The 25,527-nt window shown below is 44.3% G+C and overlaps 2 protein-coding genes and 1 pseudogene across 2 annotated transcripts; 2 read left to right on the top strand and 1 right to left on the bottom strand.

Moving 5' to 3' along the window:
• Positions 1-6,381: 6,381 nt before the first annotated feature.
• LOC101786963 (geraniol 8-hydroxylase) lies at positions 6,382-10,681 on the top strand. The gene is made up of 2 exons (XM_004982526.2): positions 6,382-7,445; positions 9,960-10,681. The coding sequence occupies exons 1-2, from the start codon at positions 6,498-6,500 to the stop codon at positions 10,563-10,565; spliced, it is 1,554 nt and encodes a 517-aa protein (XP_004982583.2). The 5' UTR covers positions 6,382-6,497; the 3' UTR covers positions 10,566-10,681.
• A 2,990-nt stretch (positions 10,682-13,671) lies between these two features.
• LOC101752826 (geraniol 8-hydroxylase) lies at positions 13,672-18,899 on the top strand. Its single transcript, XM_004982527.3, has 2 exons — positions 13,672-14,623; positions 18,138-18,899. The coding sequence occupies exons 1-2, from the start codon at positions 13,727-13,729 to the stop codon at positions 18,741-18,743; spliced, it is 1,503 nt and encodes a 500-aa protein (XP_004982584.1). The 5' UTR covers positions 13,672-13,726; the 3' UTR covers positions 18,744-18,899.
• Positions 18,900-20,557: 1,658 nt separating this feature from the next.
• LOC101753239 lies at positions 20,558-22,653 on the bottom strand (annotated as a pseudogene).
• Between the last annotated feature and the right edge of the window lie 2,874 nt (positions 22,654-25,527).

A 25,527-nucleotide genomic window follows, 5' to 3' on the forward strand; every position in this document is an offset into this window, starting at 1 on the left:
GTGCGCCTCGCCCGGCTGCTCCTCATCGATACCGGCGGCTGCCTCTCACCTTGGCGACCTGCCGCGCGCACCACTAATCTTCGAGTCCGCACATGTCCTTCGTATACAAGCCCACATTTCCAAAATCTATGGTCCGCACATGTCCCTCGGACTAGTCTATTATTATTACATATACTAAACGCCCAAGCTTTCGAGCTTCCTCCTGAATCATGGCCCCATGTGGGATCCATCTACTATTCAGGTGGGAGATGGGACCCACACACCATTTGAGTGGGACCCACCTACGATTCAGATGGAACCTGCGCATATTATTTGGTGGGATCCACAGTTCTATTGAATGGGTGCCGTGATCTTTTAAGAAATATTCAATTGCGATTTTTTTCCATTATTTACAGTTAAAAGTATAAAATACATATAATTATTTTCTATATATAAAAATAATAACTAAACTTTGTATACTACGTTCGCATGTGGTAGCCCTACTATGTTTTGACTTTGCTTTTACTCCAGGAACTTGCAAAATTTGATTGAATTATTCATTCATAGCTAATTTTATATTTTACCCCTACAATAAATAATCAGCTATATCTACTAACACCAAAAAGTTAGTGAATTCCTAAGAAAAAATTATTTGTACCTCTATACTAAAGTGCTTGGGATCGGTATGCTCTCAGACTCTGAGCTACTGTACCGATTTATTCTAGCTTTTTGTTTTGAGCGACACAACATTTTTTATTATTAATTTAGGTCAATCTCTTTGGTATAGACACGCATAGCGTGCTAATCTGGCTAGTTACATATACTGAAGGGCCTAGATTTTGAGGCTCCTCGTGAATTGTGGCCCCACGTTTGGACCCACACAAGGATCCATGTGGGACCCACCTACAATTTAGGTGGGACCCACACACTATTTGGATGGGACCCACGCACATTTAGATGGACCCACGCACATTGTTTGGTAGGATCTATTGAGTAAGTCCCATGGTCTTTTTAAAAAATATCAATAACAGTTTTTCCATTATTTGCACTTATTTTTTTTATCGAAATCAACAGGGAAGCTCTACCTATTTTATTATAATTTTTTTTATTCCAAACCCATTTAATTCGCTTCCACGGGGAATCGAGTCGAACCCAAGTCTACGGGATGCTACTCAGGTGCTCTAACCACTAGGCTAGAGGCACTTTCACTTATTAGTTATATTGTATGGAAAGTATAAAAATATATTTAACTATTTTCTATACATAAAAACAATAACTAAACTTTGTATACTACGTTCACATGTGGTAGCCGTACTACTTTTTGACTTTACTTTCACTTCATAAACTCACAAAAATATGATTGAATTATTCATTCATTGTAATTTTAACTTTTACCCCTACCAAAATCCATAATCAATGTAAGCCAATCCATCAGCTATATCTACTAACATCCAAAAGTTAGTGAATTACTATGAGAAAAAGTTGTTTGTACCTCTGTACTAAAATACTTGGGATCGGCACGCTCTTGGACTCTGAGCTATTATACCAATTTACTGTACATATACTAAAGGGCCCATATTTCGAGGCTCCTTGTGAATCGTGGCTCCTCGTGGGACCCACATAAGGATCCATGTGGGACCCACGTACTGTCCAGGTGGGACTGTCAGGGATAGATCCCTAGTACCCGCAAGGAAGGAAGAAGGCGGATTCCTACTAGAATTTCCCTGTAATCCTACTAGGACTCATACCATGTAATCCTACTAGGACTCCTTATAACCGACTAGTAATCCCACCACCTAGAGTATATAAAAGAGGGCAGGGGTACCTAGATCGATAGCTCAAACCAACAGAGGTGAAGACCTCATAGAACCACAACAGAGGGCCAAATTCTCAACACCAAACAACACCCAAGCGTAGGGCATAATATACAACACCCCAAACAGGACGTAGGGTATTACGCTACTCTAGCAGCCCGAACTTGTATAAATCTATATCTTGTGTCCCCGCTTTTACCTTCGAGTTTCAGGTTCGACGATTTCCCACCAACCAATCTAGTACCTCAGGATACCCCTCAGTGGGTTGCCGAGTCTAAACACTGATGCCTAACGCACCAGGTAGGGATGATTGTCAAGATTATCGGATGAGCTTGAAGGACCTCATCATCAAGATCAATCTACTAGACAAGACGCAAGTCACCGAGTCGGAATTTCGAGCAGACATATCTACGCCGAGACAGAATCGATGCGCTCCGCGTTCCAATCGAAGATTGAGTCGGTTTCGGCTGCAAGCTACTGCATGCGGCTCGTCGATCAAGGCAGAGGCAAATTTGATTTGAGTTAGGAGATCAGGCAGACCGAGGGATCCACGCATTAATTTTTAACATGACAAAGATTTGTTACAGTCACGCGCAGATTGAGGCAAATAATCAGCTCCGACTACTCTCCATGAAAAGCAATTTTGAGGGATTTGTGCTACCCACATGGAAGGCTACCAGAAGACCTCAAAATCATAGCCTAACGAACATAGAAGATGTACGCGAGCACTGCTACCCCGACGTCCGGCCGCATCAAGTCACCGACGACAATATCAACTACTCGTCTCGACTAGAAAACTAGTCGAGGACGGTCTACTTCGACTACTCGTCTCGACTAGAAAACTAGTTGAGGGCGGGTTCCACATGATCAACAACTAGTCAAAATCGACTCTGACTAGTTGGCCTCATCAACAATCGACACAGTTTCGTCGACAATTGTCCATGAATCAAGCTAAGTCACATTTTTTAATTATTTCATATAATTATTTTGGCTTATTTTTCACATGATGGGCAATGCGCCGAGTACCTATTTGTGTATGCCTCTCGACAATAATTACCCTCCAGAGCTACACTTTGTCAATTATTCCTGGGGCATGTCAACCGACAGCTATGGGTTTGGTACACCGAATTACAGAGGCTATCGTTGCGGGTTTGGTGTACTAAGTTCCAAAAGCTCTGCCACGAAGTTTGGTGCACTAAGTGCTGGAGGCTCGTAGCGGCTGCACCCTAAGGAGGCACAAATCTTATGCGCGGTAACACACGCTCTTCTCGCCAAAAAGGCAGAAAAGTTTTAATGACTACTTTACGCGCAATCGCGCAGTCTTTTTGTCGCAATGCCGACTACTTATTTTAAATGTCTCTTAGCGGTCGCCAATATCCTCGAGCAGAACGCGCCTTAATTCGTGAAAGCCTCGGATCTTCTATCATGCCTAAACGCTAGGACGCGAGATAAAGATCTCTCCGTAGCAGCAGTGCCATTACGCATACACGAGATAAAGATCTCACACGCAGTGGCAATGGCTAAACAGGAACTAGGAGCCTAAACATAACAGGCTAACTATTTGGGAAAAATATGGCCAAAACAAGAACATGACACACAACATTTACATTAGATTGATCACTGAATAAATTTTAGTAGTTTCAATATTCTACAAATATGCTACATAACGTATGCATCTCTTTTTTGCAGATCAAGCTTTGGCGACGACTCTCCAGGACGCTCAGCGTACCTATAATGGCTCCGCTAGCTCCTAATCTCGAAGGCTAAGCGCTAATTACTACTCGGAATATCTCCAATGGCTCAGCTATCTTCCGAGCTTGGGGGCTAAGCGCTAAATAGCTACTCGACGTGGCTTCTACGGCTCACCTTGCGCATAAACAGGGGGGCTGGACACCGCAATACAACTCGGATGATGACTTGTGTGAAGACTAAAGACCCTCGGATTGATTATTTAATCATTCCAAGGCTCGGGGGCTGATAAGCTACACCCAACAGTTGATTTTTTTCAAGATGAAAGACGAAGATTTAAGATTTTATTGACCCTCAGCCTAATTCTTCGATTCAACCTAAGGCTCGAGGGCTACTCCATATGGAGTGCGACTTTCGCCGCCCTCCATATCACATTCCAAAGATAAAGATTACAAAATCAAGACGATCAAGGACTTGAGCACACCATAGCCTCAAGGCAGCTTTGAGGAACTTTGAAGATTCAGCCAGACAAAGTACTCGAGAAGCACTAAACTACTCGTCGAGGACCTGAAAAGTACTCGAAGACTGCTGCATTCGACTATAAAGCGCTCAGGGGCTTGTCGGGGATAGATCCCCAATACTTGCAAGGAAGAAAGAAGGCGGACTCCTACTAGAATTCCTCTGTAATCCTACTAGGTCCCATACCATGTAATCCTACTATGACTCCTCCTTGTAACCGACTAGTAATCCTGCCCCCTGGAGTATATAAAGGAGGGCAGTGGTACCTAGATTGGCAGCTCAGACCAACAGAGGTGAAGACCTCATAGAACCACAACAGAGGACCAAATCCTCAACACCAAACAACACCCAAGCGCAGAGTGCAATATACAATACCCCAAACAGGACGTTGGGTATTACGCTACTCTGGTTGCCTGAACCTGTATAAATTTGTGTCTTGTGTCCCCACTTTTACCTTCGAGTTCTAGGGATAACCCTCAGTAGGTTGCAAGGTATAAAACACTGATAGGGACCCACACACATTCAGGTGGGACCCATGTACGATTCAGGTGGGACCCACGTACATTGTTTGGTGGGACCCACAATTCTATTGAGTGGGTCGCTGATCTTTTTAAAAAATATCAATGATGGTTTTTCCATTATTTGTAGTTATATTTTTTTTACCGAAGTCAGCAAGGAAACCCCTACCTATTTTTTATAATTTTTTTATTCCAGACCACTCCCACGGGGAGTCGAACCCGCATCTATGGGGTGCTACTCAGGTGCTCTAACTACTAGGCTAGAGGCACTTTCACTTATTTGCAGTTATATTGTATGGAAAGTATAAAAATATATTTAATTATTTCCTATATATAAAAACAATAACTAAACTTTGTATACTACGTTCACATGCAGTTGCTCTACTACTTTTTTACTTTACTTTCACTTCATAAACTCACAAAATATGATTGAATTATTCATTCATTCTAATTTTATCTTTTACCCCTACCAAAACTCATAATCAATGTAAGCCAATCTATCAGCTATATCTACTAACACCCAAATGTTAGTGAAGTCCTAAGAGAAAAACTTGTGTGTACCTCTATACTAAAGTACTTGGGATTGGCGCACTCTCAGACTTTGAGCTATTATACCGATTTACTTTAGCTTTTGGATTTGATTTAATACATCGATGTTATGTTATTTTGAGTATAATATGAGCCAGCATTTTTTCATTACTACTTCAGGTCAATCTCTTTGGTACAGGCGCGCATAGCGCGCCAATCTGGCTAGTTACTGGAAGACACACAAGGGTTCTTGGATTCCTGAACAGCACGATGCTGTTTTGAGGCATGTGGTGGCACAGTACAGGCACGGTGTTCTTTGAGAAAGTTTGGGTGCATGGATTTTACGATGCCAAATTTAGAGTAGCCCAGTGCATGGATTTTATCGAGCTAGTAAATAACCTTTATTCAATGAGAAAATATTTGGATCAATTCAGTTTCTTATGAAACAAATGTGTAGAGGCATCCACCCTAGCTTCAATATATTAGACTAGATATACGAGCTACTTCCTCAGACAAAAAAATGTAAGTTCATCTTAGTTTGTCATAATAAGGCAAACTTTATTAACTTTGATCATCGATATTTTTATATATATTGACCATAGATGATTGATATTACTAGATTTATTTAAAAAATACTTTTATAATATTCTAACTCTGCTCTTTTGAGAAAATATAATTTAGATATTGTTACTCATATTAGATTAGTATAACTTAATGAACTGAGCGTATCTTAACTGGTAAGGTTCCTTGCGGTGGAACATGCCCACCAGAGTTTGAATCCTCGACTCGATACTAGTGCTCACATTTTCATGGATTTATTCTAGGATTTAACCGAGCTATTCTTTCATTGGTAGGCAACGTGCTTGTCAGATAGGCGCCAGTGGTGACTTTGTCAATCTCGAGGATTTATCGTCTCAGTCTTTCGAAGGTGATCATAGGGGTAGGGTTGTGCGCGTGTGTTCGTAGAAGCGAGTATGCGTGCGTGCATGTGAGCGTCTACGTCTGTACTGTGTGATTCGAAAAAAAAGATAGTATAACTTAGGACAAACACAAACGACCTCGTATTTCTAATCAAAGAATCTACTCTATTTCAATTAATTAATTGAATTATCTAGAATAATTTTCGTATATGAATGCATTTTCTTTAGAAAAGAGTAAACAAATGAAAAAAAAATCGTTCCACAACACAAATAAGCTTGCCTCGCTATACTCTACTTCAACTATTTCTCTTTTTTAATGAAATGACGTGACTCGGTGAAAAAAAAACCAGCAACATTTGTAGTTCCGGACAAGACATGCGGCCTAATAAAATTTAACAAAAATAATTACAATATTGACAGATACGGCATACGGTTACGGATGATAAGAACCACGCACGGAGGAAGAATCGACAAACACTGACTTCGACAGCTCTATTGGATCAATAAAGGCCCGCCCCAGAGAGTCACGCATGCACAGAACGAATAGCCCTGTTCGTTCACAGTTTTGTAGACAGAGTAGAATGGCTGAGCTGCTCCCATGGCTGCTGCCATGGCTTCTGGCCACCCTCCTTGCCGTCTACTTCCTCGACCTCCGAGCACATGCACGCCGCGGCCTCCCACCGGGACCTCGCCCTCTGCCCCTCATCGGCAACCTCCACCTCCTCGGTGACCAGCCGCACCGCTCCCTCGCGGGCCTCGCCAAGATCCACGGCCCGCTCATGTCCCTCCGCCTCGGAGCCGTCACCACGGTGGTCGCGTCCTCGCCGGAGGTCGCGCGCGAGTTCCTGCAGACGCACGACGCCATCTTCGCGACGCGGTCCGTGCCGGACGCCATCGACGCCCACGCCAGGAGCTCCGTGGTGTGGCTGCCCAACTCATCACCGAGCTGGCGCGCGCTCCGGAAGATCATGGCCAGGGAGCTCTTCGTGCCGCACAGGCTGGACGCGCTCCGGCACCTCCGGCGCGAGAAGGTGCGGCAGCTCGTGGACCACGTGGGCCGGCTCGCCGGCGAGGGCGCGGCGGTGGACGTCGGCCGCGCGGCGTTCGCGACGGTGCTCAACCTCCTCTCGGGCAACATCTTCTCGCGCGACCTGACGAACCTGGACGACCATGGCGAGTCCAAGGAGTTCCAGGAATTGGTGACGGAGCTCATGGAGGCCGCGGGCAGGCCGAACTTGTCGGACTTCTACCCGGCGTTCGCGGCGGCCGACCTGCAAGGCTGCCGCCGGAAAGCGGCCAAGTTGATTGCACGGCTGCACCGGGTGTTCGACGAGGAGATCGACGGGAGGCTGCATGACCGCAGGAGCGGACAGCCTCGAAAGAACGACTTCCTTGACCTGTTGCTGGACAGCGAGACGACGACGGGCGATAAAGGCTCGGCGGGGCTCGACCGTGACACGCTACGGTCAATGCTAACTGTAAGTACTGGTTTTTATCACCGCCCGATCATATATGGCATGCATGTTTTGGAAGACTCAAACCTTGTTATTTTTAGCCAATGGTTAGTCTGACAGGATGCAAATTTTGTTGTACAGAAAATGATACCATTGAATTCATGTTTGAATGCTTTATTACGGTTATGATATATTGTGATTTTGTTGGTACAAACATTCTAATATTTGACAAATGAAGGGGTCAAAGTCTAGTTTTAAAGACAGTTTCAAGTAAAAATCATGCCTTACTAATCTTTAACGGATGTTAGTTAGTAGTCCTTGGTGTTACAAATGAAGTGCTACAATTCTAACCATAAGTGTACTATAACTACCATTGGTGTTACTCCTTGGTATATGTTCAAGAGATGGTAGAAAATCGCTAATTTATATGTTTTGCATACCGTGACTGCGTATATAATGGACCGTGTTGGTCAGCTAGTGCACATGTTAGGACGTCTCCTGGTCTGTGATGTTCTAACTTCTAACAGCTCGTGACTTTGCGGTTTTAAAATTTTTCTATAATGCAACTTTCACTTCTATAGAATTATGACTTATATATTCACACAACTTGCATGAACAACTCCTTCAAAGAACATCTCAATACAATTTATCAAGACAATATTTTAGGAGAAACATTGTCAATAGAAGTTCGATCTCTTGAGAGAACGTTTTGCAAGAACTTCTCAAGGAAACATTTGTTAGATAACTTTTATGGGGATTTCTTAAAACAAGTTGGGACAACTTCTTCAATCAAGTTTTCTCGGAAATTTCTTCAACCGAGTCTTCTTGTAATCTTAAAAATAACTTCTATTAACAAGTTGTGGTGAACTTTACAAAATTCTTTAAATACTTTTTTTCTAAAAATCAGGGAGGAATGGATAAGGTGCTATATTGTATATAATTGTTTATAGCAGGCAGAAGCAAATGTAGGATAAAGTGTAGGAAAATAGAAGACATGAATGAAGGAGAAGGAAAAGGAGAAAACAACAGAAAAGAAAAGAACAGAGGGGGTAGGTGCGTCGCACGCTACTAGGAACCAAACGAGCGCTTGTCCTCATATTAGAATATCTGGTGTATATAAATGCACAGTGCCCAATGTGTGTTATACTTTTGTACGGTTAGCCAGCTCCACTAAAAAAGTTTCTAGGTTCTCTAGAGAATCAAAGAATTTTCCTTCAAAAGATTTCAATGATCAAGCATGTGATAGTAACCACGGCAAAGGATCTCGATTGAGTGTGACACTTCTGTAATTTAGTTTGTGTCCTGCGTTCAATCATCGTTTCTTTTAGTTTGTAGGACTATGTTTGGGCTACTGTCATGAAATTTGGTGAAAATGATCCATCACACCATCGAGCGTGACACTTTTAACACGTTATGCTACACATTCCAAGGGCCACATAAGTCCAACTTCAGGTATTACTATCATGCTGGAATTTTTGGTATGTTCCAAGATAAGGTTATGAAAGAAACCTCGAGGTAATGACTACTGGATTATGTGGGGGATCTGTCTTGGCTATGGGGCGATTCCACCTAAAAATTAAACATTGTCATGGGTCAACAGATCAATTGCTGAAATAATTAATGGTTCGAAACTTCGAATATGTTATCCTACATGTATATAGAACTCCTAGGTTCTTTTCATTTCACACTAAAATGTGTCTTCTCACACCTTTTGGGAGTTTGATCATTATCAAACTCCCAAAGGTTGGTATTAAAATATACTAGTAGCTACTGTATTCAGTTAGAGCTCATTTATGTTTTATTTGATGAGTTCCTTACATCCTAATCTATATTATTTTTTTTAGATTTTTGGCGGTGTTTGATATTTTTCATAAGCTAAGTTATCTGAATTGTTCCTTAAGCTCAAAATTTAATTTGAACAGTTAACGAAACAACAAACTGATCGACAAGTCTAAAATCCTGAACATTTTGAATGTGTACGATATTATGGATGAGAATCCACGACGAGTTTAGGGAACATCGATGAAATCACTCTTCTGAATATAAAACCAAGCTAGATCTCATCTTTTGACACTTCAAGTCTGTTGCACTGTGAATCGTTTCATATATGTACTTTTCAATCATATAAAAACGTTGTTCATCCAGTATATCTAACAGATGTGATTCTTTTCTTGCTAATATATAATTATATTTCTGCTTTGTTGATTCATGGGAGAATTATCGGATTTTCTCCCTTCTTTGACTGAGTAAAATAGTCGGTTTCTTTGCACTATAAGATTTTCATGTATATATGCAAGCCTATGACAACATCAGGGTTTTCTTTGTGTGTTCCCCAGGAAATTTGGCACCATAAGAGTGGTATATCCTACAGAAATTTGGCAGACACATATAACTGTATATATGATGACAGTTTACCATCTCTACATGAATTTTTATGATTTCATGTATTTCATAGTACTTGTTTTGTTTAAAGTACATAGTACCTCTTTATTTCCTGGTTGAGATTGTTGATTTCATAATAATATTATCATGTTTTAGGATTTATTTGCTGCCGGAAGTGACACAAGCTCTAACACAGTGGAATGGGCAATGACAGAGTTGCTTAAAAATCCAGTATCAATGTATAAAGTTTGCGATGAGCTTGCAAGAGTTATTGGCATAAGGAGAAATATTGAAGAATCGGAAATTGGCCAGTTGCCATATCTTCAGGCTGTGGTAAAAGAAACTTTTCGACTACATCCTCCTGCTCCGTTATTGTTACCACGTCAAGCTGAGGTGGCAACAAAAGTGATAGGTTACACAACACCTAAAGGTGCTCGTCTACTGATAAATATATGGGCAATGGGTCGAGATCCAAATGTATGGTCTGAACCAGAGAAGTTTATGCCCGAGAGATTTTTAGAAAAGACAATTGATTTCAAAGGTGGAGACTTCGAACTCATCCCATTTGGTGCAGGACGTCGGATTTGCCCTGGCATGCCATTGGCTATTAGGATGATGCATATGGTTCTTGGATCACTGTTAAATCAATTCGAATGGAAGCTTCCAGTTGAGGTCGAAATAAACGGAGTTGACATGGCAGAAAAATTTGGGGTGACACTAATAAAGGCCGTGCCACTCTGTGCTATAGCTACACCAATTTGAATTAACGAATGGTCTATCGAACTGTATTTTGATCTTCCTTATTGTTTAATAATGTATTAAACTACTAAGCACCATTATTGTGTTAATAATAAGTACACACAATTAGTTGTCGGTCATGGCCTTGTTGGACATTCCGGAAGTGACAGTATGGACATATACTTCCGGCATTCAATTCCCGACGGAACACTTTCCAACAGTGAACTTCATTTTTGGACATCTGTTGGGTTCAAAGAAAACAGAATTTTTATTTTCAAACAACACAGTTAGAGATATCAATCACCGAAAAAGCAGCCTTTGGCTTAGTTTTCTCAGAATAAATTAATCCAGCAATGCCGTCCATTATTCAGCAAACGGAGTATTTTTCTAGAAAGTAGAAACTGCACTATATATAACGATGTGGTTCGGTTATTTAAATGTAAACATTATATTTATGTCTAATTTTGGTAAGAAGATGTTGATCTCAGAATCACAATCGTACAGGTCGATGATACATACTATCAACTATCCGCGTAAGCAAGCATAAATTAAACTCTTGTTGTTTTACATGGCAAATCTCTGACCTAGAGAAGGAACATGACTTAGAGCAACTCCAACACACTATCCAGTTTTAACTCTCCATTTAACTCTCTATTCAAGTTGGCAAAAATATTTCTCTCCATATTAAGTTGCTCATTCTAACAAACTATCCATTTCGCACTCTCCAAATCACAATAGCTAGTTTTCTAAAGCAACTCCAAGAGAGTTGCTATCCAACTTTCCAAGCTAAATTTTAGCAAGCCAGCAAAAAATTCATGGTCCAAAAGACTTGTTATCTGACTTGCTATCCTATCTCGCTGGCCAAAACTCCCTTCCCGTTGCCCAAACTTGGCAAGCCTATGTCCCTAGCCAATTTGGCTTGCCAAGTGTGGGTCCCACACGCCTATCCCCTGCGCTCGCTCTCCCAGCCACACCATCGCTCCTCCGCCAAGCAGCCGCTTCTCCCCCGCGCGTACCTGCCCCACATCGTGTCGGCGTTGTCGCCGGCTCTCCCGTCCACATCGGCGCAAGCGGGCCCATGGGATGCCGCTCTGGGGGGCTCGACTTCCCAAACCTAAAGAAGCGTGGCGACGGCACGCGCAGCTAGATCCGCGTCGAGGCCGCCACGGCCTCCGTGCAGACGTTGGAGATCGACAAGGCCACCATGATGCGGTGTTGTGAGCTTCCCGCGCGGGACCTCCGCCTACTCGACCTGCCCCGTTCTTCCTCAAGGTCGCTGCCTCCGGCTGCAGCCTTGAGATTGGAGGGGAAAGTAGAGGGAATGGGGACAGGGATGGGCCACGGAGGCAGAGGAGGTTGTCATTAGGGTGGGCTCAAGCTCCAACGTGGGGTGAGCGCAAGCTCCGACGCCAGCAGCTCCATGGCCTAGGTGCAAGAGGGGGATGGGGAGAGGCGTCGATAGTGCGACGGTGGAGGCAGAGGAGTTCAGTGGTGGGAAGAAGGGGAAAAGGAAGGAGGGAGGAAGGGGATGACGCATGAGACCCACGCGTCAGTGTGTGGAGAGGGAGAGTTGAAGGAGGGCATGCTAGAGAGGCAACTAGCCGTTGGCATTTGGAGATTGAGAAATGAATAGTCTGTTGGAATGAGCAACTCAATATAGAGATGAATCTTTTTGCCAATTTGGATAGAGAGTAAAAAATGGGTAGTATGTTGGAGATGCTCCAAAAATCTACACTCTCCATCCACTTTAACAGCCTTTCCATTTCGTACTACAACAGACTCTTCATTTTGCACTTCCCATTTTGCACATTTGGCAAGACAAACTTACTTGCCAAGTTTTGAGAGTGTGGGGGAGTATTTGGCAAGTCTGATGGGATGGCTATCCGAATAGTAATTCTGTTAGATCTTGATTTTCCAACAGACTTGCTAAATTTTAGCTTGGAGAGGAAGATGGCAAGGCCGTTGGAGTTGCTCTTGCTCCCCAGACATGGGATTGAGACGTTGCCGAGCAGCTGCCAGCTGGCGACTCTGTACATTCAGGGTGGTATTCGAGCCTGAACGTGTTCGTAGGAATCTGGAGGAAAAAAAAGCACATATCTCATCGAAAGACTAGCCACAACGGCTTAAATTAAATCGGCGCCGCAAGCTGTGGCGAGAATACTGTGTATTTTTTAACCGGCAACGCCGTGGCTGCACAGCAACCAAGCAGCATCCGGTATACTGTGACGTCGGCTGCACAGCAACCAAGCAGCATCCGGTATACTGTGACGCCGCCCCACGTGCAGCGTGGCAACAGGCCCAGCCACACTCCCCGCATCCGGCGGCCCCGCCAGACGCCTACGCCGCTCTTCCCCGCGCGAGCGATTCCACGCTGGTCCCCGCCGTGCCCGCAGGATTGGCCTCCCGCGCGGCTGCATTTCGCGGCGCCGCACCGTCCTCGCCCGTTCCCACGCGCGGCCGCCGAGGTCCGGCGCCCAACGCGCTGCGCCACTGCGTGCGCGTGGCCCTCCACGCTGGCGCGCCGCCGCGTTTGCACGCCTGCGCTCCGGCATCATGGATGTACGCTGCATGCTGCAGCCCGCGGGCGTGCCTGTACAGCGTACACGGGGGCAAACGAAGGTTTCGAGAGTCAGTCAGAACTCAGATCCCTGTCCTCATGCGACGATCCGTCCAGCTCCATCCGGCGATGAAAATGTGACCCAAAATGAAGGTGAAATGAAATATGCCATACGCAACAAGAGGTTCATGTTCACAGTTTCAGTTCAGGAAATCAATTGCAAGAAAAGCACAAAGTCAATCTTTTCCGTATCTTTTTTGGGCACATTGCTTTTGTATGAGGTTTTTTCCTTTCCTGTAAAAAGGACTAACACGGCAGGTCAGTTTCCGGTTCAACGAAGTGCTCGTAGCCGGTGGGTGATTTAGCAGCCATTTTTCCATGCCCCAGCAGCCGCCAAGGTGGCCCGTCCTACATCACCACTTGCGTAGTTGCGTGTTTCTCCCTCCACACCGTGTGGACTCTCGCGAGTCAAAGCCAAGAAACGGGCGCACCCAAAAAAGGAAATTTGCCAACGAATACTCCTACCCATATAAGATGACGGATTGACTGTGCCCCACGCACATCACTATCCCAGTCCCCTTTCGTCTCGTTAGCTCGCTCGTCACGTCTCGACGCCGTTGCGTTAGCAATGGCGCCCGTGCTGTTCCCGTGGCTGGCATGGCTGCTCGCCTCCCTCGTCGCCGCCTACCTCCTCGGCCTCCTCGGGCACGGCCGCCGCCGGCGTGGCCTGCCGCCGGGACCCCGCCCGCTGCCGGTCATCGGCAGCCTCCACCTGCTCGGCAACCAGCCGCACCGCTCCCTGGCGCGCCTCGCCAGGACCCACGGCCCGCTCATGTCCCTCCGAATGGGCTCCGTCACCACGGTGGTCGCCTCCTCCCCGGCTGCCGCCCGGGAGTTCCTGCAGAGGCACGACGCCGCCTTCAGCAACAGGTCCGTGCCGGACGCCCCGGGGGACCACGCCAGGAACTCCTCCGTCTGGCTCCCGAACGCGCCCCGCTGGCGCGCGCTCCGCAAGATCATGGGCACCGAGCTCTTCGCGCCGCACCGACTCGACGCGCTCCAGCACCTCCGCCGCGAGAAGGCGCAGGAGCTCGTCGACCACGTCGGCCGGCTTGCTCGGAGCGGGGAGGCTGTCAACGTCGGCCGCGTGGCGTTCACCACGAGCCTGAACCTCGTGTCCCGCACCATCTTCTCGCGCGACCTGACGAGCCTCGACGACGACGGCGGGTCCAAGGAGTTCCAGGAGGTGGTGACGGACATCATGGAGGCCGCGGGCTACCCCAACATCTCCGACTACTACCCGGCGCTCGCGGCCGCCGACCTGCAGGGGTGGCGGCGGCACCTGGCGCGGCTGTTCGCGCGGCTGCACCGGATCTTCGACGAGGAGATCGACGGGAGGCTGCGCGCCCGCGAGGCCGGCGGCGAGCCCAGGAAGAACGACTTCCTCGACCTGCTGCTCGACGCCGCCGAGGACGGCGACAACACGGCGGGGCTGGACCGCGACACGCTCCGGTCACTGTTCACGGTAAGCCGCAGACTACAAGATCTCTGTAGTTCCGTAGTATTCATTTCACTGCATGGGGAGCAAGCGTCCACGCTTTTTCTGAATTTCTGTTGTCCAAAGTGTCTGAAAGCATTCAGTGATGACTTGAAACTTCTTGCTGCAAAGATTCTCCATATTCTTTGCATGGGGAGCAAGGGTGCATGTGTTTGTCAGCTGTGCTATCTGAATATCTGTCTGAGAGGTGTCTGAAAGCAGTAGTGAGCACTTTTGAAAACTGCTGCATATAGGGATATTTTCAGAACAATGCTCTATCGTGACGCAACCCGCATCCTACAAAATGTATGATGTTTCATTTCAGTCAGATTCTCGAGAGACATGTTAGTCAAAAATGGCAATACAAAGTGTCTTTCTTCTCCTATTATCTATACTAGTCCATCAACCCGTGCTTCCGCACGGGCTAATATTTTTAGAAGCTATTGTATATAAAAGGTATTTAAAAATTAAATTTTTAGCTAATAATCAAAATTGTTTACCTACTACTCTCTTATTTTTCCAATACTTCAACATAATAATTATATAGATATGTACCTATCTTTGTCCAGTTGTGATTGCTTTTTAATCAATAATTACTCTATGTACTTTTTCATCCATATTCATACTTTTTCTATTTTGTATCACACCTCCAATCCTTCATACATTATGTTTAGCATACAAATCAATATTTTTCATCAATTTCTCACATACATGTATAAATGGTCTAAATGGTGGCATTCATCATGTGTATATACTTTAACTTAGTATTTTTATATTAACAATGACATAAATAGGTAATTTAGAATCATATATTAATTTGCTTTTTGACATTTCTGCATGATGCACATGAAGATAATTAGATTAAAATTTAGGTGTTTACTTTAGGTTATTTTTAATATCGACATACGTGGGTAACATAGATAAAATTTTAGAATGACATTTTAAGTTATACTTTATAATGATGTGTATTAGTAAATTGGATGAAGATTATGAGGTTACTTCATATTATTTTTTATAATAGTTGAGCTCGGTAATTTAGATATAGGTTTAGAGCTTATTTTTTAATATTTTTACAGTGATAGTGGCAGGTAACCTTTTAGAAAATATAATAGATCAATGGCTATGATTATTAGAGTTTACATGATTGGTGTTTGATGTTTTTAATTTTTATGAGAATTTCTCTCTTTTTTCTAGCTTGTCTCGTGGGAACTAATGTGGAGTCTCCAATGGAAAAAAATGTAGGGTTACCTCATGTTATTTTTAATAATAGCATGTGTGGGTAATATAGATGCAAAATTTAAGGGTTACTTAAAATTTTTAAGTAATAGTGGTAGTCAATTCAGTTGCAAATTAGGGGGTTATTTTAAATATTATTTATAATGGCATAAGTGGGTAATTTTGATGAAGATTAGGGGTTACTTTAATTAATTTTATATAATGGTAGAGGTGGGTAATTTATATATAGATTTAGGGGGTTACTTTAGACTATTTTCATAATGGCATGGGTGGGTAATTTTTTTTAAAATATAATAGATCCAATGGCTATAATGATTTGAATCTATCGATCGATGGTCGGATGTTTTACTTTTTGTGAGAATTTCTAGAATTTCTCTCTTTTTCTAGAATGTCCACCTAGGAATCCTAGGTGGCTTCATCTGGAGGCTTCAAAAGGAGCCTTCAATTAGTAATAGTAAGATGGGTTGAACTACATGCGAGGGACCAATAGATTGGCTTCTTGGACTTAAATATCCTTATCACCAACAAGCCGGGTGGACCAGGCGATTGAGTGGTTAGGTGCTGGAACAAACTGACCAGTTTGTCATTTCCTTCCGTGCAGCGTTTTTTTATGCTTAGTCGCTGGCACGTGGCACCTGGCTTCCCTGCATGCCACTGTATATATATTAATATAAGGATGGAGTGCATAATTGCTAAAAAAGATTTGGCTAAATGTTTGACACTTTGACCCCGCACCATTCTGCCTTACTTTTTGCTCCATATGTTATCTTACAAGAATTGAAAGGCAAGCCATTGTTTTAAGAACTAAAATTTCACTTATAAACAAAACCAGATTAATTAATTCAGTCCTTCCTAGTTTAAAAATAAGTCTGCACTATTATATTTTTGTCTTTATTATATTTACTAATTTAAATAATTACAGACGATAACATCCCAATCTAGTGGGTTTTCTAAAGAGTGTTCCTCTTAAAAATAGGTCTCAGGCAGTGTTGCATGAGAATTCCTTTCTTTTTATCATTTTTAGGACCACTATTCCAATTTACCCTCATACAAGTCTTCTATCTATTATTAGTCCCTCTATTCAAAAAGAGTAAAGTGCATGGCCGGTTCTCAAACTTCTTTATCTATGTCACTTAGGTCCCCGTACTCTCAAAATGCATATCTAGCTCACTAAACTTGGGTTTGGGTGTCATTTAGGTCCCTCTACTCTAAAAATGTAGATCTCACTCCCAAACTTGGCTTTGGGTGTCATATAGGTCCCTAAACTCTTGAAATGCAGTGTCATCCCACTAATAGAACATAATAAGATCAAATTTTATGCTATCAAGAAAGCTATTACTTTCATTGGCATATTTTTTAACTTGTTTTATTACCCCTTCAGCTTCTCCCAATATTCATTTAGTAATTTATCTTATAAATCTCTAATTTTAGTTTAGTAAGTGCAACTACGAGTTATTCAAATTTGAACAATTTTTCAAGAATAATAGAGCACACTTGTCATGGGCACCTAGCAAGTTAAGATATTGCATCCAAAGTGAAAGATCATTGATCTTTCTGGCTTCAACACATCAATATTCTCCATGCACGTTGAGCTGAAATTCACTTTATTTGACTATAATTAAATTATATCTACGTAAAAATAAGTTTTTATCAATTTAATTGAGATGACAATGCTTTTAGAGAGTATATGAACCTAGATGGCACCCGAAGCCAAGTTTAGGAGCTAGATCTGCATTCTAACAGTATAGGGACCTAAATGACACCCGCACCCAAGTTTAGAGATCCAGATATGTATTTTGAGAGTATGTGGACCTAAGTGACACAGCTGCACAAGTTTAAGGACTGGCCATGCATTTTACTCATTCAAAAATACGTTTTGGACATGGCATGGTGTCTAATGTGTGTTTTTCACCAATATTTTCTTTTAAAATTAGTATTAATTCCAATAAATTTTCATAAAAAATGTAATTCCAATAAATTTATGACATAATAGAAGCACTTTACAAAGACAAGTAGGCACACATTATTTTAATGTACCTAAAATAAAAATTTCAAAACTAAAGGGATTATGTGCCTAGAAATAATTGTGTGATTATCATAAAAGCTATGTATCCCCTGCAGATAGTTTTGCTTACTTAGAAATGTATTTATTCACATTCCTCAGCTAGATTCAAACGGAAAGTAAATATTTTTTTCTTAAGCTTTGTGTAGTGTAGATGTGTATATAAAATACAATTATATTATTAATATTTGTATACCTTTTTAGGATTTGTTTTCTGCTGGGAGTGACACAAGCTCTAGTACAGTGGAATGGGCAATGACAGAGTTGCTTCAAAGCCCAACTTCGATGGCTAAAGCTTGCGATGAACTTGCTACAGTTATTGGCTCAAGAAAAAGCATTGAAGAATCTGATATTGGCCAGCTGCCCTATCTTCAAGCCGTGGTGAAGGAAACTTTTAGACTACATCCTCCTGCCCCGTTGTTGCTACCACGACATACTCAGGCTGACATAAAAATAATGGGGTACACAATTCCTCAAGGCTCTCGTGTGTTCATAAATGTATGGGCAATGGGCCGAGACAAAGAGACATGGCCTGAACCTGAGAAGTTTATGCCCGAGAGATTCTTGGGAAAGACAGTTGATCTCAGAGGTGGGGACTTCGATCTCATCCCATTCGGTGGAGGACGTCGGATCTGCCCAGGAATGCCATTGGCAATAAGGATGGTGCATCTACTTCTTGCATCACTGTTAAATCAGTTCACATGGAGGCTTCCTGCTGAGGTTGAAAGAAATGGAGTTGACATGGCTGAAAAGTTTGGCCTGACACTAACCAAGGCTGTGCCTCTTTGTGCTATAGCCACACCAATTTGAGTCAGCAAGTCACTCTATGTATCTTGAACAACCGTTTGGTTGTTCTTCCATTGATCGAAGTATCTATTAGGGATTTATACCATCATCCAACTTATGTAACTTTATGAAATTGGAGGGATCATCCATCTTAATTCCTTAAATATGTGTTGTGCATAATGTGCATGTGTACTTCGTGTGATCTCTAATAAGGATTATTTGCGTGCTATGAGTAGAGATGCAAGTTTCGCTTTCTGCTGTAAGAAAAGGAAAAAAAATTGATATGCGCAAACATTAAGCTAAGATCGATTTAGCACAAACTCGATTTAATTTATTAATACGTGTGTTCGCACTTCAGACTGCCCACGCCCAGCATGAAAATGATGGAGCGTTTTCCACCTCTCTTGGACTAGAGCCTGATTAGCAGAAGGGACACCCGGCATGAGACCATTGACGTATTTTGCTAAGTACGTTTTGGTATAGCGTGGTGCAAGTGGCAGCTGGGCCAACTCGGGCCAGTAAATAAAATGAGAGACTTGGCCCAAGAGATGGGCAGGCACCAATCATCTTGACAGGCATATGCTTATGCTTATGGGTATGGCTCTGTTTATTACTTTGCGCATCATGGATTCACAGGTTTCGGGATCAGTATCTGCTTGCAGATATACTCCAATATTTCTGGATTGTTGCCTTTTCAGTTTAAAGCAGCTTGTTTGACATAGTAAAAGTCTGAACATATGTATCGAGAGTTGAAGACAGAGTATATACTACTAGTTCAGACTGATTATCGACATTGTACAAGTCTGATCCTTTCTGTTGATATAAGACCAGATACAGACTTCGTCGGAACTTAATTCGAACAATTTCTGTCCTATGTTAAACAACTGTTGGATGAACAACCGATAATCATTGGTACAGTGGTATGGTGACAATTTGGGGCGCATTGGCGCAGGGCACCTCGATCGATGGCGAACTTGATCCTCTGTTCCTCTCCCTGCCGTGTTCTCTCCAGGAACTACTGCATGGAGTTGGACTTGCAGTCTATGGCGCCTTCTGAAAGTAGGAGCGTGGGACTTGCTAAAAAAAAGAAGTAGCAGCGTGGGAAGCAGCTACTCTGCTCCGGTTTTTTTTGAAAGAACATACTCTGCTCCGGTTGTGCCCTCTCCTAAATCCTGTGTTACTTCGTTTGATCGAAGGTGAGAAGCACTGCAGTCCAAACTAAGGGCATGTTTGGCTTTAGGGTGTTAAAAGTTTAACACTCGTTATATTAAATGTTTGGATACTAATTAGGAGTATTAAACGTAGGTTAATTACAAAACTAATTGCACAGACTGAGTGTAATTCGCGAGACGAATCTATTAAGCCTAATTAGTCCATAATTTGACAACGTGGTGCTACAGTAACCATTTGCTAATGATGGATTAATTAGACTTAATAGATTCATCTCGTGAATTAGCACAGGGTTCTGCAATTAGTTTTATAATTAGCTCATGTTTAGTTCTCCTAATTAGCATCCGAACATCCGATGTGACACTGTTAAAATTTAGCTCCTCGTATCAAACACCTTGAGTAAGATTGCCAACGAATCTGATAACGAGTGACGAAGACTGATCGGGCTGGACAAGCATGTACTACGCCACTCGCTTCTCGTTCAACACAAGAAGACTGAAATTAACATCATCACAAGATTCAAGATTGTAATCTCCAGCAGCCCAGACCTGATGGGAAGATTCAGCGACTGGGGACTGCTGCGCGATATCTTCGCCCGCCTCCAGGCCGACGTCCACAAAATGTTGTAGACGAATAAAAAAAAAATAGTATAGCCATACAGTAGTGAATGATGCACTGTCCAAATCAATATTCTCTTAGACACTGGGTTCAATTACATTGATTTCTATGTGCCACGTGGAAGAGTTGCCACGAGTACATAAGCAAGGTATCAAAATGTTAGACTAAAAAAAAGGAATCTACCCATACAGAGAAATGAAGCACTGCCCAAATCAATATTTTCCAAAGCTTGGGAGCTATCCGCCCTAAACAGTAACCACCAACCACGAAAGCTATCACAATCCTAAATGGCAAATCTTCTATATGATCTAATTACAAAGCAAGGTAACAGATTTTTTCCAAGAACCATTCTGACATCAATGGCAATTTCTAGGAAATAAAGCAAGGTATCAAACAGATGCTAGACTAACTGGAAGGTCGTAATTGCAAAGGGAAAGTTAGAAAGCAATCCTCAACGAAACATTGTAATTAGAAATTGTAATCGTCAACAAAAAATGTACTGTAACTAGAAAGCATAACGACAAAATGACCACAGTTCGACGGCCCACAAAGCCTAATAATGATTCGACGATAGTGACTAGTAGTTGGGGAAGAACCAGCCACGGCGCGCCCACCCGGCCGAAGACGATCCCCGCGGGCCGTCGTCGGGGCAGATGGTCTCCTCGCGGCGCGCCCACTGGCTCTCCATGTCAACCACCCTGACGACCCCGTCCGGGTGGCCCTGCCGGTCGACGAGGTAGATGCAGTTGGCGCGGCACGCGGGGAACTCCGCCGGCGAGAGCGCGAACGCGCGGTTCCGGCCCAGGAACAGCGCGTTCCAGCCGAGGTCCGCCACCCGCACCAGCCGCACCGCGCCGTCCCCGAGCCACTCGACCCTGTGCACCTCCACCGCGCGCGCGTCCCCGGCATAGCTGATACCCTCGTCGTCGACGGCGAGGCCCGCCATGTCGTCGTCCGAGTTGTAGACCACGTCGTCGTGCACCGAGACGAGGAGCAGCTGGCCGCCGCAGTCCACGAGGTGCGTCTCGACGACGCGCCTCCCGCAGGGAGGGAGGAGCTTCTCGTCGTCCGAGCCGTCGCCGTCGTCCGCGCCGTCGGCGCGCTCGAGCGGGATGACGGCGGTCGCGTCCCCACCGACGACCTCGCAGACGCAGATCTGGGACCGGAACGCGACGTAGAACCGCCCGTTGTAGTGCTCGACGCCGGCGTAGCCCTGCGCGCGGAAGTCGAGCCGCGCCCACGCCCCGGTGGTGGAGCTGTAGTAGCGAGGCAGGTCGTCGGGAACCCGACCGCCACCGCCGCCCACTCTGCAGCGGCGGCCGGGTCGGCGGACAGCACGACGTGGTCACGTCGAGCCACCTCTTGAAGAACGCGATGGGCGGGAGGCGGACGCGCCGGCCGGTGACGGGGTTGACGAGGACGATGGCCTTGGGGCTGGCGGTCGGGTCCGAGAGCGCGAGGTACCCGCGGGAGGAGGAGAGGTACTCGAGCCCCGCGGGCACGTTGGCGGCGAAGGGCAGGAGGCCGGCGCCGGGGGTGGGGGAGAGCCAGAAGGAGGAGACGGCGCCGCCGCCCCGGCCGGCGCGGTCGGTGCGCGAGCCGACGAGCCAGGGGCCCGGGCGCCAGGCGGCCGCGGCGGCGGCCCAGGCCGCGCAGACGGCGCGGAAGCGGGAGCGGTCGGCGTCGGAGGGGAGGAGCGCGAAGACGGCGAGCAGCAGGTCCGCCGGCAGCGAGGACCACCCCGTGCCGCCCCTGCCGCCGCCGCCGCACGCCATGGCCGGCTGAGGCGCCAAGGATAGCGGGTCGAGTGGTTGCGAACTGATTGACTCCTACGCCGTCCGCGCTTTTGGGTCCCTTTCGGCATCACGGCATCACGGGATCGCGTTGCTTGCCTTGCCTGCCCCCGAAGCAAAGGACGAACGGGAGGAAACGCGGGCAGGCGCCCAGTCAACATGTGCGGCGCGGGTGATGCGCGTGCATGGCCCGTTGGTGCGATGCTAATAGGCAGGTCCTCGCCTCGTCTCGGGAGGGCATAATTTCGCAGGACCTGCGCGCTCGCGCGTGTGATTTTTTCCCGTGATTTCCATGTTACTTTTGACGTGTTTTTTTATAAGGACACGGCGATATTTTTTTTTATAAGGACGACACCATCTGTTGATCAGGAGCCGAGGCCGTGGCAGGGGCAGTACGTGGATCGGTGGACACGGCACGATGGGGTTGTTGGTGGATGCTGAATTGGCGATGTGCGTTGTTGGTGGCACTGGTGCACGAGCCGTTCTGGTTGGTGTGTTGACCGGCGACGCCGCCACGCAGGCGACCTTGGCAGCACCGAGCAGGGCCGAGTTTCCAAAGTTGAGAAGGCCGAGCAAAAAAGCCCATAACCCTGGCCCCGGCCAGCCGCGGGTCCGAAGCTTTCCACTGGATGGAATGGAACGGCGGTGTCGCATTCGCTTCTCTCGGATATCCGTTAAAAAGGGTCGAATGAAGGGACTGTTTGGTAGGACTTATATCGAAACAGCTTCACCTGTCTTCAAGTTTATTTTAACCTCAATTTACAAAATAATTTTACGCAACAATGCATCGATTTGCGAAAAATAGGTATAGCCGAAGCTAAAATAAACCCAGCCAACAAGGCCTAACTTAGCCGGTTCAGCAGGGGAACTATCTCCGCAAGTCCAGCTTCTACCTTTTTCATGCCCATCTTTTGGTGGAAAAGACACCAAGGGATACCATTTGCTTCTAAGACAGGTCGCTTAGTCGCTTTACGCGGCATGTAAACTGCCCGTTGGCTTTCACACATATGCTGGTGGCAACGTGTTGCGAGCATAGAATGAAAAGTCAGACCAGTCTACCGATTCGTTGGTTCACCGGTCGAACCGCTGGTTCATCACTTATTAATATAATACTTATTTCCCATAATTTATATGAGTAATATGCAAGTTTTTTTACCAAAACATAGCACACATGACATAATAGATGGGATTACATAAAAAAATATAATAGTCGATTCCAAAATCAATGTGCAAACGTCAAACTATCTTTTTTTAAAAAAACGGTTCATTTGTTCACCGATGATCAGACCGGTTCATAGTTTTCCTGTTCAACCGGTGAACCGGTTTGTTTGTTTTTTTTTTCTATGGCTGCGAGGGGAAGTGGAGTAGTTGTTATGAACAAACTTGGTTGAAATGCAAGATAGTATCTAGTAAGCGTGATATGAGATTGAAATGCGTTCCAAATGTGATTGCCGTGAGATATTCGTGCAAAAAGCAAAAAAAAAACATCAACAACTTTTGTGTGTGGCTGGATAAATGTTATTATTTTTTTTACCAATTTAATGATTTGAACATAGCATAAGCACGTTTTATTTTATTCATCCAAAGAAGAAGATCATCAACTTAGCCATTCAAAAAAAATCTAAATGGGGAAAACAACTTTGTTGGAGTGTTCTGGATACTCTCCATAAAATACCATTATAGATGTGTCCTTACGAATTATCATTTCCTTATAACTCAACAAAATCAAACGTCTGAGCTCAGCTCCTTATAACTCAACAAAATCAAACGTCTGAGCTCAGCTAGAAAAAAAAAGATAGATTTTACAAATCTATCACCATTCCAAATCTAGTGCAACTGTAAACATCGGTGGATAAACTATCATATGTTCAATTTATCCCCTCTCAAGAATTGCATAACCTGCTCTTTCATTTCAGATATCAGAAGCACTGAAGCACAGCATACATATAGGTGGGAGGGGCATGTACTTCCTACACTCGGCTCAAACAAAAAGAGTTCCCAAATTATTCTAGGTCGAGTTTGCTCAAAGTGAAAAGAGGAATGGATCTAAATACTGAACTTGCCTTTCAACTCAACAGCAACAGAGACCCATGTGATTATGCAGCTCCAAATGATCTATTTGGCATGCATCACGAGTGCAAGAATCAAAGCGTCCTAAGATCGTTGATGACTTTTCCACAAATACTGAACAAACACTTGAACCCTTCAATAGAAGTTGGACCAAACAACATGTCACATGCCATACAAGCTAATGTAGGATCATATATGTTGATAGAATATGCATAAGAACAATTACACACACTGAGGACATAACTTAATTCAGAATTATACTAGCATTAATGCCATCATTATTCTATGTAAAAAAATATATTCGGTTTGTCATTAACAGTGTAAGAAATAATAGAAATATTATTACTTAAGGCACATATATCCTTACGGATAGTTCAGTTGTTGATTTTTATAATTGATACCACTGACAAATTAGATACTAGTGATTGAACAAGAGGCGGCAGGGGTGACAAGAAGTCATCGGAGATATTTTTACAACGGTTATGCATGTCGCGGTTATTCATCACCACAGTGGATACATACGAGGCATCTCTAAAAGTTTATGGAACGACTTGACCAAGAGGAGCTGGGACCTTTTATTAAGTCCAACTTTACATATGACATAGAGTCCTAGTAGGACTATATTATTTACTAGTTCTAACTAGATACAACTCTTGTTCTAACAACCCCCATCACAACTTACACGAGTTGAGATTGTGTCTGAAGTTTTGTAACTTGCGAACAATCTGAGCTTTAGTGAAGCCATCTGCAACCTGATCATGTGTAGAAATAATTATGATATCCAAAAGCTTTTGTGCAACAATCTCTCGAACAAAATGATAATCCACTTCGATGTGCTTTGTTTGAGCATGAAAAAAATATATTTGTAGATAAATAAGTGGCACCAACGTTGTCACACCAAAGAATAGGAGCTCGTGACTGTGGAACCCCTCGTTCTTTTAGAAGAGATTGAACCCAAATGATGTCAGCAGTAGCACTGGCTAATGCTTTATAGCATCCTTGTCACCAAGTTACAAGTCAATATCAACTTGATCTTCGCATTCGGTTCAGAACTTGTGCTATATCATTAAAGATCAATGTGCGCATCAATAGCTGCGGCATAGGTGGATGTCAGATAAGTGGCAACATCGCTTCTGGTGCTAGCAACTTGCAAAATT

The sequence above is a fragment of the Setaria italica genome, chromosome IX (genome assembly GCF_000263155.2).
Source record: "Setaria italica strain Yugu1 chromosome IX, Setaria_italica_v2.0, whole genome shotgun sequence".
In the NCBI taxonomy this organism is placed as follows: domain Eukaryota; kingdom Viridiplantae; phylum Streptophyta; class Magnoliopsida; order Poales; family Poaceae; genus Setaria; species Setaria italica.

Excerpts from the sequence above, each read along its gene's own strand:
- LOC101786963 (XM_004982526.2), top strand. The coding sequence starts at position 6,498 with ATGCACAGAACGAATAGCCCTGTTCGTTCACAGTTTTGTAGACAGAGT. Across the intron at positions 7,446-9,959 it reads CGCTACGGTCAATGCTAACT|GATTTATTTGCTGCCGGAAG; the intron begins GTAAGTACTGGT and ends ATCATGTTTTAG.
- LOC101752826 (XM_004982527.3), top strand. The coding sequence starts at position 13,727 with ATGGCGCCCGTGCTGTTCCCGTGGCTGGCATGGCTGCTCGCCTCCCTC. Across the intron at positions 14,624-18,137 it reads CGCTCCGGTCACTGTTCACG|GATTTGTTTTCTGCTGGGAG; the intron begins GTAAGCCGCAGA and ends ATACCTTTTTAG.